At 37.7% G+C, this 14,346-nt stretch overlaps 1 protein-coding gene across 4 annotated transcripts in view; it reads right to left on the bottom strand.

Annotated features, from left to right (window-relative positions):
- Positions 1 to 14,346, bottom strand: part of VCAN (versican) — a 113,329-nt gene that overhangs the window by 28,578 nt on the left and 70,405 nt on the right. For all 4 annotated transcript variants that reach the window (XM_076361914.1, XM_076361917.1, XM_076361916.1 and 1 more), the window contains exons 8-9: positions 2,881 to 8,367; positions 593 to 706 (exon numbers count right to left, since the gene is read on the bottom strand). In XM_076361914.1, coding sequence (XP_076218029.1) covers positions 593 to 706; positions 2,881 to 8,367 — 5,601 coding nt within the window. The remainder of the gene's footprint in view (positions 1 to 592; positions 707 to 2,880; positions 8,368 to 14,346) is intronic.

Below are 14,346 nucleotides of genomic sequence, written 5' to 3'. Positions count from 1 at the left end.
GTTGGAAGGAAAACCTGGTTATTCTGAACTGTACCGGTGAGTCTCTTGAAACCCACAGTCATAGCAGGTAAATGCAGATGTCACAGGCAGCTTGAAGAAGTCCTCAGCTAGAAGAGTTACCAAAATACTAATTTATACCAAAGACATATATGATTATCATCATATTTACAATTTCCTTGAAAAAATACCAAGCTGGCATTCAGTGCTCAGCTTCCCAGTCACAGTTGGGATTAGTTTATTTTACCATCCTTTCAAATAATTACACAAAGCTCTTAAGAACTATCCCAAATATTAATGTTTATTTTGGTTTATTTGATGTATTTATGAATTTAATGTTATGAATTCTAGGTCATGTAGTTCATTTACAATTCTCTTACATTTCTGTGCATACACATCCGTGCACTTTATAGCGAGAGAGAAAAAGGGTAAGTGGACCTCTTTCATTTTATTGTTCTCTTCTTAAGTAAGGCCCCACTGTAGAATTTTTCAAATGTCTATGTATTCTCCAACTTCAAAACACAGCAATTCTGCAGATCTCATGTATGGAAACTTTACACTCAACTTAATCAGTATCTAGATGGCATCAGCTTACCTAATTCACATTGCTCGCCGTTGAAACCTGGCAAACATGTACAGATGTAAAATGAACCACGTGGATAGCAGGTACCACCATTAAGGCAGGGATTGCTTTTGCATGGATCTTGGCCTGTTAAACAAGTAGAAAAAGAAAATTGACTCTGTAATTTCAAGGAACTTGTGTCTTTTTGATTTTTTGGAAGAAGAAATCTTTCTTCATTTCTGCATTGATGTTGCAGGCTTTACTGTAGTTACAGAAACTCTGTTAACATAGTAGACTACTGAGAGAATAAGATAGTTCTGTAAAATAGTAAAGCTTATTTTCAGGCATCACTATTTTCAACTTTAACAACAACATGGCATTTACTCTGAACCAGTATAAATAATTTTCAGAATTACATTTTTTCATAGCAATTTGTACTATATTTGGCAGTCATGATATTCTATTGAGGATTTAGTTTGCATGACATGACAATTAATTATAGCTGAAAACAGTTACACATATGCAAAATGAATGGAAAATGCTTTTTTTTTTTGAACAGGGTTAGTTAATGTAGAGTGATTGGGTACACAGAACATACTGGCTGGCTGCTGTTGTTTCACTTCATTATATTTAATCAATCAATGCCCACAAAGTCTTATTTCCCTGAAAGGATGTTTTCACACATGCATATTTCCCACCCACCTTTCTTAAAAACACATTTCAAGAATACAAATAAAGGTACTGAATACATTCGTAACGGAACTAAACATTAAGATAAAAGCTTACCTGCTGTGAAATCCTCAGTTGTTATGGGACTTAGCATTTAAATAGCTTTTCCTTGCAGAGCTTTATGTCTTCGAGTGATGTTTATTTCAACTGAGTTTAGATACCTAGGTATTTTCATTTGATTTAATGCCTAGGAGCAATCACTCACACAAACAAGTACTCACTAGATAGCCATTTCTAAATATTAGCTTCTCAGAGTTAGAAGAAAATCATGAAGACAGTCCTTCTGGGATACAAGAAGAAAGCCCCGGCTTTGAAAACTTACAAAATGGGTAAGAGAGTTCTGTAACCTAAGCTAATTCAGAGGCATAAGAAAAGTTTAGATTTTTGGTTACATTTTTCCAAAACGATCTGACTACTGTTTATGACATAAAAGATAAGTAACATCTATTTTATCCTTGCAAGTTAGACACTCAAAGAAGCCTTCTTAAAGTACCAAGTTCCCTATCTAGTCATTGAAAAGCAGAAGGTTCAGTTGAAAGCCTCCAGAAGAAAATCCCGTCTACATAATTTTGGGACTGTAATTAAGTGAGCAGGATCTAGCCTTGGAGGTTCTGAAAAGAATCTGATCATATCCATAAAATAGGGTGCTTGTTTTACGACTGCTTCACTGGAAGTCCCAAATGTAGGGCTATGTTAAGCACCTAATGAAGTTTATTGTGCGTTTACTGTCTGTTTGTCTTCCTATGGACTGGATATTTTCACAGTAAACATTTTCAAATCGACAGCTACCTGGACTATTTGAGGAGAAATAATAGAAAACCCTATAAAATTAAGCCAATTCAGTTCTTTCCTCAGCTATATCTAGACAAAATATGAATTGAAGCAATGCTACTCATACTGACTCTACCTGTATCATCTATGTATTTGGTGAAATGGTGCCTAATAACCATTATGTAAAACAAAACACTGTGGCAAATGACATCTAACAAAAAGATCTATAATTTAAGAGACAGACACTGTATCAACTAGTTAAATCTACAGACAGGCTGAAAACGTGAAGTCTCGATTTTCTCTTGTCTGGAAAGTTATCTTGTAGGTTAAGAGAAGGTAATTTTTATAGAAAATTCTGATCCTAAAATGTGCACTAGATCTGCTCTCTAAGACAACTGCAAGATGTTATAAAATAACTCTACCTATAATCCAATTGTATAAGTACTATCATCATGCCAACACAGAAAAGCTATCAGACAAAATTATCTGTTGGAAATTGGAAAATTAAATAATTACAGCTGAATTCTCTACCACAATCAATATTACCTTCCTGTCTTTTAGAACTGGCTGGTCACCTCAAGTCTGATCCAGAGCTCCATGATGCAAACACTCAGGAAAAGTCACTGAGCTTGAGTTTTGGTACCCCCATCCTCCTTCACTTTGTAGGGGGTACAGTCATGCTGATTTCAAAGCTTGAGGCTCACGAGTTCTGTTGCTGTTTCACATGGTGCTCTGATTGTCATACCTCTTATCAGAGTTAAGACACACATTTACAAGTATCACAACAAACACATACGACAGTGATCATATTTGGAAGTTACCTGGAATTTGCACTGCTGTGCCTTCAACTGAACCCACACTGGTGCCAATCAGGAAATCTGATCCATTAGTGACTTCCGGAAGGGAAAATGATGAAGTTACAAGTTCAATAGCATTTGGCTCCTCAGAGCTTATCGTTGACTGCTCATTTTGATACAGACTGTTTCCAGGGGCAGTGCTGTTTGTTGCAATGTTAGAAGAAATTGTTGTGATCTCCTCTCTACCAAGCAAAGCTGATTGTGTTTCTGTGCTTCTATCCAAAGGTTGTGAAGATGAAGCTAGCATTGTAACTGCTTCCTGGTAAGGTTTAAATACTTCACTTTCAATACTATTGGGTGAATCTGAAACAGGTGTGGAAAAAAGCCATGGGATTTCTCTCTCAGTACTCCTGTCATCTTCTTGACGGGGGTTGTTCACTCTTCCTGAGGAAGCTTCAACTTTTATGGTGCTAACTTTTGGAACATCTGTGCTCGCTCTTTCTCCAAAATTCAGAAAAGCAGTGGGCAAGACATGTATTGATGGAGAATCTCCAGAAATGGTAGCTTCTTCCTCAACAGCCAAATCAGTTACAGAGGTTTCTGTCTCCTCTGTCCTATCTGTTACAAGCCTATTAAAGTGAGGAGTACTTTCAGTAGTTGTGCTTTCTGAAACAGGCTTGGGAGAAAACTCCAGCAGAGAAGACTCTGTTCTGTCGAGAAGGTCTGTAGTGGGTGGTTTATATGTTGCTGCAATATCAGAACTAACCTCTTTGAAGGTTCCTTCCGATGAATGATAGGACTGATCTGAATCCTGTGATGATGATGTACTTGGAATGATTACCTCAGGATACTCAGATACTCCATTAACTAACTGAACAGTTACTGAGGATTTAGGAGTTTGAGGTACAGAATAAAAGCTCACTGAATCTGTTTCTTCATACTCTGCTGATGCCAATTTTGTGCTTGTGTATACTGTAGGATGCTTTTCTTCATTCCTGTTAGATGATACAGTTGTCAGTTGGGATGTACTCTGTGTGGTGACAATACTTGAATCAAGCATGTCAGTTGTCAAAGCCTTTTCTGTCTCAGTAATTAAAACTGGTGTTACAGAAGGAACCACAGGCTGCTTATCACCCAGTTCTTCTTGGCCCATTCCAGAAAAGCCAGAGACAGAGATCGTTTCACTTTGATCTGCTATTACTCGGTTGTTTGCTGAAGTATTCAGCTCATAGGTGTCTTCTGTTGTGCTTGTTACATGTTTAGACTCATGAGGTACATGAGGGCTTGCCAGTGATGGTGCTGTAGGAAGGAAAATGCCCAGTTCAGAGAGTTTGGTAGTGACGAGAGATTCTGTTGCAAACTTCATGGCATTCCCTGAACCCAAATCCTTGTCATCTGGTTTTGGTCTGTGCCCAGCTGCTACTGATCCACTACCTGGCTGACTGGAAGTAGTCAAAGAAAGACTGTCACCAGATCCAAGTGCTTTCTCTTTGGTTATGGAAAATTTAGGTGTTGAATTGTATTTCTCCCCTTCAGCTGTCATGCTACCATCACCACCATATGTTGATTTTATGACAGGATTTGGCATTGTCTGCACACTTATTATATCTTCAGGCATTGATTTTGAGTGATCCATATCTATAATAGTTGTTTCTTCTGATGGGATTTGAAGTCGTTCTTCAATTAGTGTAATATCACCATAAACAGAAACATTCAATAAAACACTTCTTTTATCATCAATCATGGGAATAATTTTCTCATATATCCCAGTATCACTTGTTAGTTCTTCTGATGTAGCTGTCCTTGGTTGAACAGCAGATGGATTTGTCACGATCTCTTTTTCTTCTGTAAAAAGGGATGCTATTCCTGTGATCACAGTCTTTGATCCATCTATCGGTGCCTCTGTTGTCATAACTTCAGAATAAACTTCCCCAGAAACACTAGATGAAGCATTTAGTTCTACTTTTGACACAGGGGGTATTGACAAATGAGTAAACGTATCAGGAGAAGATGAATCTAAAACACCAACCCAGCCAGATCCTTCTCCAGAGCTTTCAGGTAATACTCTGTCTGGCATTTTTGTTGTTGATGTTACAAGCGATTCTTCTGTTTCAAGATTAGGAGTTCCGCTCAGTATTACAGCAACAGGAGTTATGCCATCTTTAATTAGCAAATGTGAAGTTTCCTCTTGAGAAACAGCTTTAGAAGTAGCTGTTGTCCTATCTGTTTCATTTTCTCCTCTCCTATAGTTAGTTTCCTTATTGTGAGGTTCTTCAGTCGCAACAAAATAATGCGTCATCTCTTTAACCTCTTTAGAGCTGAAGCTCTTGGAACTCTCCTCTGCTAAAGCTGGGGAACTGGTGATCACTGAGCTGGGGAACTGGTCTTCTGTTTCTGACAGCAGCTCAGTTACAGCACTTGTAACTTCTTCATTAACTTCAGCATTTGACTCTGTGCTTCCTCTTTCAAAGTCTTGTGTCTTGTCAGTTGAAATTTTGGGTCCCATATTTGCAGGATGAGAAGTTTGAGGACTTGAAGTACTCATGATTTCTTTGACAGCCAATGGCACTACAGAAGGAATAACAGCAAGGTCGTCTCCCGATCCTTGACCTGAAAATAATGGATCACTGAGGAGCTCATTATTTGTTAGCTTTTCTCCTTTAGGTGTCAGGAGTGGTCTGGGAATATCTTTTGTAGGGAAAATATTTTGTACCAGCTCCTCCTCTTGCTCTGTATCTGTAATTGGAGAGCTTATGTATTTCCTTTCAATCTTTACAGGCTCAGTTACTCTGTCATCATTAAATGGCAAAAGTATTTTTTTAACAGATTCAGTTTCTAACGCCTTTTCTTCTGAATACGGACTGACAGTCGGAACATTTAAAAATCCCAGATGTTCATGGTTAGCCTGTGTACTTTTAAAGAATGGGTCTGTTGTTGTTTCTTCAGAATATTCTGTAGCTTTTGGTGAAATTTCCCTTGGCTTGTCTTCCCCAGAATGTATGTCTTCCACCAAAGGAATCTTCATAGTAAAAGCTCTTACTGTCAGTTCATCAATTGTTTTCTCTTCCATTCTTATGTCAGTTACAGTTCCCATTGTGGTTACTTCATGTTCAGCACTTGTGACCAGCTCATCAGGTTCCATAGTGAAGGCATGATCCATAGATGGTGTGCTGACAACTTTTTTGTCATACTTCTCTTGTGTTTCTGGTCTCCCAGTGGGCGAAACTGTTGTTTTTGCAAACGATTCAATGAATGTGTCTGCTTCTCCAGATCCCTGATCAATAAATGAGAAATGACTTCCAAGTATTTCTTCAGTAGGTCTATTAGACATTAGTTTTGTAGTGCTGCTGTCACCTTTGAATTCTTCTCCAGAGCCATGCTCAATCAGGAGAATCTTGCCTAATGAGACAGTTGAAGAACTAACCTTTCCATTTTTGCTTTCTGTAGATTCAGCTACTGCTTTTATACTGCCAGTACTGGGTGTCACCATGATGTCATGAGGGCTGTTACTAACCACTGACTCTGGAGATGATGTGACCTCATCTGTTTCTAAATCTTCAGTTTTAACTCCTGGTGCAACATGAGATATTATCTCTTTTCTAGAACCAGGCCTAGATTTTACTTCAGAAGGAGCTGTATAAGTTGGTTCTGTTTCCTGGTTTTGTTCTCCCGGGTTCCCTGTACTAAACACATCCTGGGACATCTGACTTGCTACTCCAGACTCCTTTGTCAAGGCATCTGACCCAGTACTTGAAACTGATATTGCCAATTCATCTGTTCTTGCATGTTCTTCATAGCCTGTTGTTGCGTTCTTCAGTGAAGCATCATCTATGCTGTAAACTTTTCCTTCATGCTTTTCTGTTTGTGTTTCAGTAACAGGCCTTAATGGAACTGAAGTCAAAGTAGCAGACTCAATGATAACATCTATGTCTCCAGAACCTGGATCAATAAATGGGGAGTCAGTACTTACCACCTCTCTTGTGGGACCCCCTAAAAATATGTCTGTTGGTTCTTCTGCTGATCCTTCATTTATAAAAAGCTTCTTGTCTCTCAAGAGAGGAATGGTGGTGACCTTTTTGATTTCAGAACTTAAGGTACCTGTTACCGGTACTGTTTTTCTGAGCAGGGTGGGCTCTTGACTTACAGTTCTGACTTCACTAGTAGTGCTTCCAAGTTCATTCAACTCCAAATTTCCCTCTGCAGCAGTAGCTAAATTTTCCTGACTTGAATAAACAGTAGTCTGTATTTCTTTTTCATCTTCAATATTCTTTTCAGTTACAAGAGAGCTGGCAACTACTTTTTCTGTAATAAACTCAGACACAGAATTGGTGGCAACAGTTACTGCAGAACTTTCATCAAAAGCAGAATAAAGAGTGCTTATTCCTCTGGGTAAAGCAGAGGTGATTCCTGAAACGGTTACAGAAATTTCTGATGGCAGTACTATGCCAGAGCCCAAAGAAATATCTTGCATTGAAAGTGTTTCTGTTACTGCTGTTTCCGTTGTCATGGCTGAAGTTATAGTGATGTCCTCTTCTACATCTCCAGAGCCTTCCAGAACTATAAAAGAAGCAGCACTCATCTCAGGCTTTGCTATATGACTACTTGTTTCCAGAAGATTTTCAACAGGGGAATTTGCATTAAGTTTAATAGTTGAGTTATCATGATCTCCTGGAGCAGGTGTTGCCTCTTCTGGAATAAGGTCTTTCACACCTATGCCTACCGTAGCAGTATTAAAAACTGCATCCAGAGAAGCAGTTACAGCAGAACTTTCCACAGTAAATGCATCAGGAGCAGAAGTTATACCAGAATTTTTTTTGTCTGAGAAAACAGAACTGGATAAATCAGATTCGGTGGAGCCATCTCCAGAAGATTCGCTGGTAATCAAAAGCAAGTTTTTTGTATCTTTAGTAGAGCTCTCCTCAGTTCCATGCCATGTTACGGTCTCTTTACTTTTTTGCAGAGACTGCTCATATGAAGAAGTAATGGTTATTGATTTATCTGTTGTGGCAACTTCTGACTCACCACTATAAACAGGTTCTAACATTGCAACATCTGCTGTCGGTTGTGTAACTTCAAACGCCCCTATTAGTTCTCCAGCTTTGCTTGGTTGCATAGTACCAGAAGCTTCAGTTTCAGGTATTATAAATGTGTTTGTTTCATTGATTTGAGAAAAGGTTACATTTTTGGAATGTGCAACGCTTTCAATTTGGTCACTTCTTGCTTCCTCAGCTTTTGTGCTCTTAGGTGCACTAGTAACTTGTTGCTTTCCGTTGATGAACTGCAAAGCTGGAGGAGTTGTAACATCAGTAGTATTTTCACAGTCTTCCTCTTCTTCAAACTCTATAAGGTTTGGAAAGAAAGGATCCAATATTATATATTCAGACGAATCCTGCACAGAGTCTGAAGTACAGGGTTCAGTCTGAGCTGATTCTGCATCAATGTGGGGTTCATCTATTGCATGAGGAAGCATGTGGCGACTGAACAGATCCAAAAATTCATTCACCGGATGATCTGCAAAAAAAAGAGAGCTTTTCATAATCACTAAGTGACAGCGACGGTTGCGCATTATAGTACACATATGAAGTATAAGCAAACCATTGGAGAAAAAAAAACAAAAAGAAATTCAAAGGTAGTAAATTCAGTGTGTTCTTCATTGATACAAAGTTAAATGTTGCCACAGTGTTTGACTTTCTACTTGAAGCCTTTGTGTATATTGAAAACATTGATTATGTAGTACTGTCGATAGCCATGCATGTTTAGTCCAAACCCACACCTGAGCTAACTTATTCTACATTATTCAGCAGAGATAAGAAATGGACAAGATGAAAATCATTTTTAGACAAAAGACTCTGGTTCCAACCTGCAGCAACTGCTTCCAAGGATTTGAGACACTAGCTAACCTTTACCAAAAATTGAACTTAGACAAAGCTAAGCAAGTCAAAGTCTAAAATAAAATAGGACATATAGAATACGCCTCTGCAACTCCATTTATTCTCAGCATAGAGTAATTCAAATTACTAGGAACACCATAAAAACTACATTAATTGTTCTATTCTTTACACTTGGACCCTAGGTCAGTAAATAAAGTCTCACTTTGCAAAGTTGTTGCTATTTGGCATTATAAAGCATCATGAAACAAATAAGAAAAATATCCCAGGTTCAAAAATCAATCACCATTCAGATAGTAACATGAGTAAAGTCCAGCTATTTTCTTCTGCATACCACTTTCTTTGAATTATTTACACACTCCCACAGATTGCAAATCTCTCAAATTTTTTTCTAGGTGGCCAAGCAGACGAAAAGGAGGAAAGAAGTTCTAAGTAGACAAGGATTTAGCTGCAGAAGCCCTCGTGAACTCCTCTAAGATTTATGATCCCAAATTCCATAGACACTTTTTAAATGTGCCCTCTCAGCATAAACAGTACTTCAAACCTTCTGTTCCAGGCAATAGATGCTACCCTCATTAAAAAAAAAAAAAAAAAAAGATACAACCACCTCGGAAAAAAAGCCAAATTTCAGGCGTGGCTGACTGACTTGAAGCTGGAAACTTTGTGCTGAATTCTTATTCCATGAATGTATCTTTCTTCTGAGACTGTGTTTATAACCATTTTGTCCAAAGCAAAATTACTGTGTGCTGGTATAAAGTGGCATAGCCAATGAAGCTTTGTCTACATCTGCCAGTAGAGGATCTGAACCAATGTACAGGGCTCCTGTCCTACAGCGCTGTCAGCAATGACTGCTCCTCAAAGAATATTTGCAGGTATTCTGGCATACCCAGTATATGACAGAGCACAATTCTTAAGTAAATCTTTGCCATTAAAACTATTTACAAGATGTAAAAAAAATGAGAACCTGACAGGTAAAGTATTTCATTAGTTTGAAGTAATTCCCTACATATGAACATCATTTAACCTCTATGACTACAGAGCCCTCAGAGATAGAGTAATCAGGTGATCATTCTGGAAAAGAATGTATTAAATCACATTAAAATGACGCAGAGCACTGTGAAAGGCTTGTGATTCTTTGGCTTGGGGTGTTTTGTGTGTGCAAATTGACTGCAATGTGGGTCTTGAAAAGGTCATTGCAACTCTATTGAGAATTAATGTTCTCATATCTTACGCTATGTTTACAGCTAAACTCATGAAGTATTACTGAATCTTCATTTTGCTAAACCTCCGGTTGAAGAGTAAATGGCAACTTCAGGTCTGTTTTACAAAGAACACTGAATAAGGTACCCTGAATCTGAGGCTTTGATCCAATTGTTAAACAACTTGGGAAAATTAAGATCCATGCCAGCCTTACAGAGAATAAATCACCTTCAGCATTGTGTATTTCCACTAAAATATTCAGTTTGTACAGCACTAAGCTCAGCGTTCCCAGTGCAACAAAAAAAGTTTGGTTTTAACCTCATTTCTGCCTTGCTATTTTGTATTGCCCCAACAAAGCCTGGTGTTATGACAGCTCTGTTAGATGACTACAGAATTGAAACTCCTTCTCTCTCCTTCACATGTGCTTGTTGGGAGTTGTTTTATGCAATGCTCATAAAGAGAGAATTTCTCCCTGTTCCTTCCTCCGGTAGGTTAAAAATATTTACAGAGCCTACCCGATGCCACAGAAAAATATAACTTCTGCAGCCATTTATTTGAGTCTTCCCAGATCTCTCTTTCAAATTTTGTGCAAGCAGAAAGCCAAGAATTTAGTTATTTGTCCAAGATTTGCAATATGATGTAGAGAAGCATGTCTAATAACATCACTTTCAGAATCCACAAATTTTAGCCAACAGCAACGTTAGTCATACTGAGGAATCCTATTTTCATAAAAGTAGAAGTTCTAATCAACATAGAATTACACACCTTCTTTTCAAAACTGTTAATGCAAAAATACATGGGAATTCAATAACTGAAGGGGGAATGGCAAGCCAAAGCTACTAGGGAGCTTTGAGAGTTTCTGATTCTCAGTAAATTCATTGTAAAATAACTGCACCAACATACAGAACCAGAGAACTACACATAGAAATGTTCATGGGCAAGAAAGATGGCTTGTGCTGTGTGCACAGCTTAAGAAGGAATACGTATAAATAACCTGGTATATAGACTAATGTGGCATAAGGATTAATTATGATTTCATACACAGCTGTTAGGATTGTGTGCACAAAGCATGTAGCATGCTTTTGCACAGAACTATACATTAAAAAAACTTTAAAAACCTGCATGGGACTGAATAGGCTGTAATTTGTAGGAGGGTACCATGACTAACAAGTTCTGACCAGTGTATTATTTTTGTAGCAGTGCACACCTGGGAGTCCCCCAAATTACTAGCTCACGCTAAATCATTTATGGTAGGTAATAAATTTAATTAACAACATCTGTTCTAAATTCACCTAGAAGACATATACAAATTCTTACATATGCAAAGATCTCTATCAGACCTTACTTTTACTTTGTTAGCTTTTTCAAGATCTCACATGCCACAAAGATCCACATAAAAGAACCTTAGCTAAAGGTATGATATTCCAATAATAAATTTTCAGGAGGCTTTTTCATTAAATACAAAGTGGTTTTGTTTTGGTTTTTTTTCCAAGAAAAAAATAACCAGCTTTTAAGAAAACAGTAAAGAAACCAACTGATTTTTTTTTTTTTTAATTAGAATTTCTCCTCCTTTCTAAAGCTTTGATTACTCAGTGTTAACAACCAAGCTGCCAATGGTTAGTGTTAACAGCTACAGAAAAATCTCTTAAACCCCAGAGATTGCCAATAATCTACGTAACAATATAGCTCATATAACATATAACATTGTCCTCTAAGAATAAGTAAGACACTAGGATTAAAACCTAAGTGTTACCATAAAATATGAATACAGGAGGGAAAAGTCTTATCTGCTGAACTGGTTTGTTAGACCCTTAGGACAGACACACAAACACTTGCAATGGTTTTAAACTGTCTAGATGCAGCTGACATATGTTGCCCCTATTCATGTTCGTGTCCATTCCAGCTGCAGATAAAGACATACAGACCTGAGATTATTAATAAGAGATGAAATGAGGAAAGGAGTTTGGCTCCTAAATACGTTTATCAATAGCTCATATATTATCATGGCAAACAAGCCGAAAGGAGCACTTGTTCAAAGGTGCTTTGTTACTATGACTCCAAGAAAAAGAAAGTAAAAACAAGTAGCTAAAAAGCAGTAAAACCAAGGGTTGTCAGTTCAGACTGCCAATCCAAACAAGTCCTAAAGGAGATTTATCAGTATAGCCTCTTATTGAGGAAAGTGATGAGGTATGCACTGAAATAGAGATGGAATAGATAGGTGGATGAGTGTTTATGCAGCCTAGAGTGTTTCTTAATCCGTTTACTACGTCTAGATGTTTTAAATTAGCTGTATGGAATAGGCATCTATCTCAGTAACAGTCAACTATGTGTAAGAAATGGAAATCCCTCTGGCTACTGGGTGCCTTTTAGCTGCAAGAGGACTTGACTGCTACTACATAAACCACAGAGAGATTGACTGAGATGGCATTAATTTCCATTACAACCCTTCTAATGACAATTGGTTCTAAACCCGCATTAATTTTGCACTGGATCAAATGTAGAAGTTGCCTCTATGTTACTGATGGACAAGCTAAGTTTTGCACATCCAAAAAATGTGTAACATGTGGTAACATTTTTTCCTTGAGAAGACTTTTAGTATTCTACAAAGAACCTTAAAGGGCTTTTCCAAGATAATTTTTGAGGGGGCAGGCAGTAAAAAGCATTTTCTCTCTCAAAAACCTTCAAATAAGCAGCTGAAGAAGAATTAATAGAGAATTAAATAAAAAACAGATTCTGATGTTTTCCAAACTTTCAGAAACCAAAATATTTCATTCAGAAGACTTACGGATTTAGCACAGATTTGTGAAGTCTTATTCAAAATGGGACTGTTAACATCTAATCTGGCATCCTGCAGATAACAGAATTTCACCCATAGATTCCTTCAATTTGTCCATTTATTTCTTCAGAGCAACATGCTGAGTTGTTTGTGAGAGGTAATAGAGTTCAGCCTTTTGTAGGACTAAGAGGTCTGATAAACCCATGAAATTCACAGAAAGATTCATAAAATGTTCTGTGGACTTTGAATCAGGCCTTATATTTTGATTAGAATAGATCTAAAAAGAAAAAAGAATTTAAAAGGAAGACCAAAAACATTTTGGACTGTTTGTTTCGAAAGCGTTCATTCCATTGCATAATGTTGACACTATCACAAACTCCATAACGTTCACCACCAAGAACCCATAACCACAAGACAGGTTAGCATGAAAAAACAAAATAGTTTGCATTAGTCAAATTGCTTCCTGCACTTGATAACCAGAAAATTTTGGCTTTGGCTTCAACAGAATTATATCAGGGTGAATTTAGACCATAGTATGACTAAAATGTCATTAAAATATTGTATATATGTGTTTTTGTATCAAATTTCTACAAATGTAACGGTTGGTGACTGTGAAAAAGGTAATGCGGTAACTTGTAATGAAAATAAAAAATGTTTGAGTCAGAGAGAAAAGCAATAAACAATTTAATTTAAGGCAAAAATTGAGAAAATCTGTTTTTTCTTCCCCTGTGCATACTTGTTAACTACTCTGTTTTCCACGTTAAGTCACCTTGTTTCTTCCCCACAGATATGTACTCTACATATATTTTTATACGCCTCCTCTTTTTACTACAGTGGGTCTGCACAGTACCACAGTCATCACCTCCTGCAGAAGACTCCCATCACACACATAACAGTAAACTTGCACTCTCTGGCAACAGCCTTAAACATCACCTCCAACTGATCGGATGCTCTGAGATCAAGGTCAGAGGTGTCTGGGACTAGGACCAGGGGACCTAGTCTAATACCTAATACCTAGCAGTTAGCACAATGGTTCAGCTCATCATGGAAGAATAGACCATCAGCTTAGGTAGGCTGTTAAATGACAACTCAAGTTGGATGTCTCAAGCTTCATAACAGCTATTGATTAGACCATTACTCATTCAAAACCCATTATTCTGACAAAGTCATTGCAGGAACAGATTGTAAAAATGTGCTATGAAAAGCACACTGATGGCAATGAGGACCGAAGGCAGACACGTGAATCATCATCTTCCTCATTTTTGTACATTCATAGAATTTGCTGCAGATTGAAGCTGCTATGAAAAGCGGATCCAAACAGACAATCCACAGAATAATTCAGCAAACATGCACACTGTGTTTGATTAAGACTCTCTGAATAACCTAAACAAATGGCTTTAATGTGTTGTCTCAAAATCCCTGCACATTTGAGGGACATTCCTGACAGGTTTGCAAAGGTGACCTACCAAGAGCGAGCCTACAGTCAGCAGGCTTAAATTCAGCCAACAGGTGTCTCCATCTGGAAAATATTTAGGAGTCCTCAAAGTAGAAGAGGTTCAAAATGGTTTATTTAAACCCTCTGAAAGTCCAGTGAAGCCTCGTATCTGGACTTGGGAGAGGATCTAG

The sequence above is a fragment of the Aptenodytes patagonicus genome, chromosome Z (genome assembly GCF_965638725.1).
Source record: "Aptenodytes patagonicus chromosome Z, bAptPat1.pri.cur, whole genome shotgun sequence".
NCBI lineage: Eukaryota > Metazoa > Chordata > Aves > Sphenisciformes > Spheniscidae > Aptenodytes > Aptenodytes patagonicus.
The sequence above is the reverse complement of the archived record's forward strand: the minus strand, read 5'-3'. Positions and strand labels throughout refer to the sequence as shown.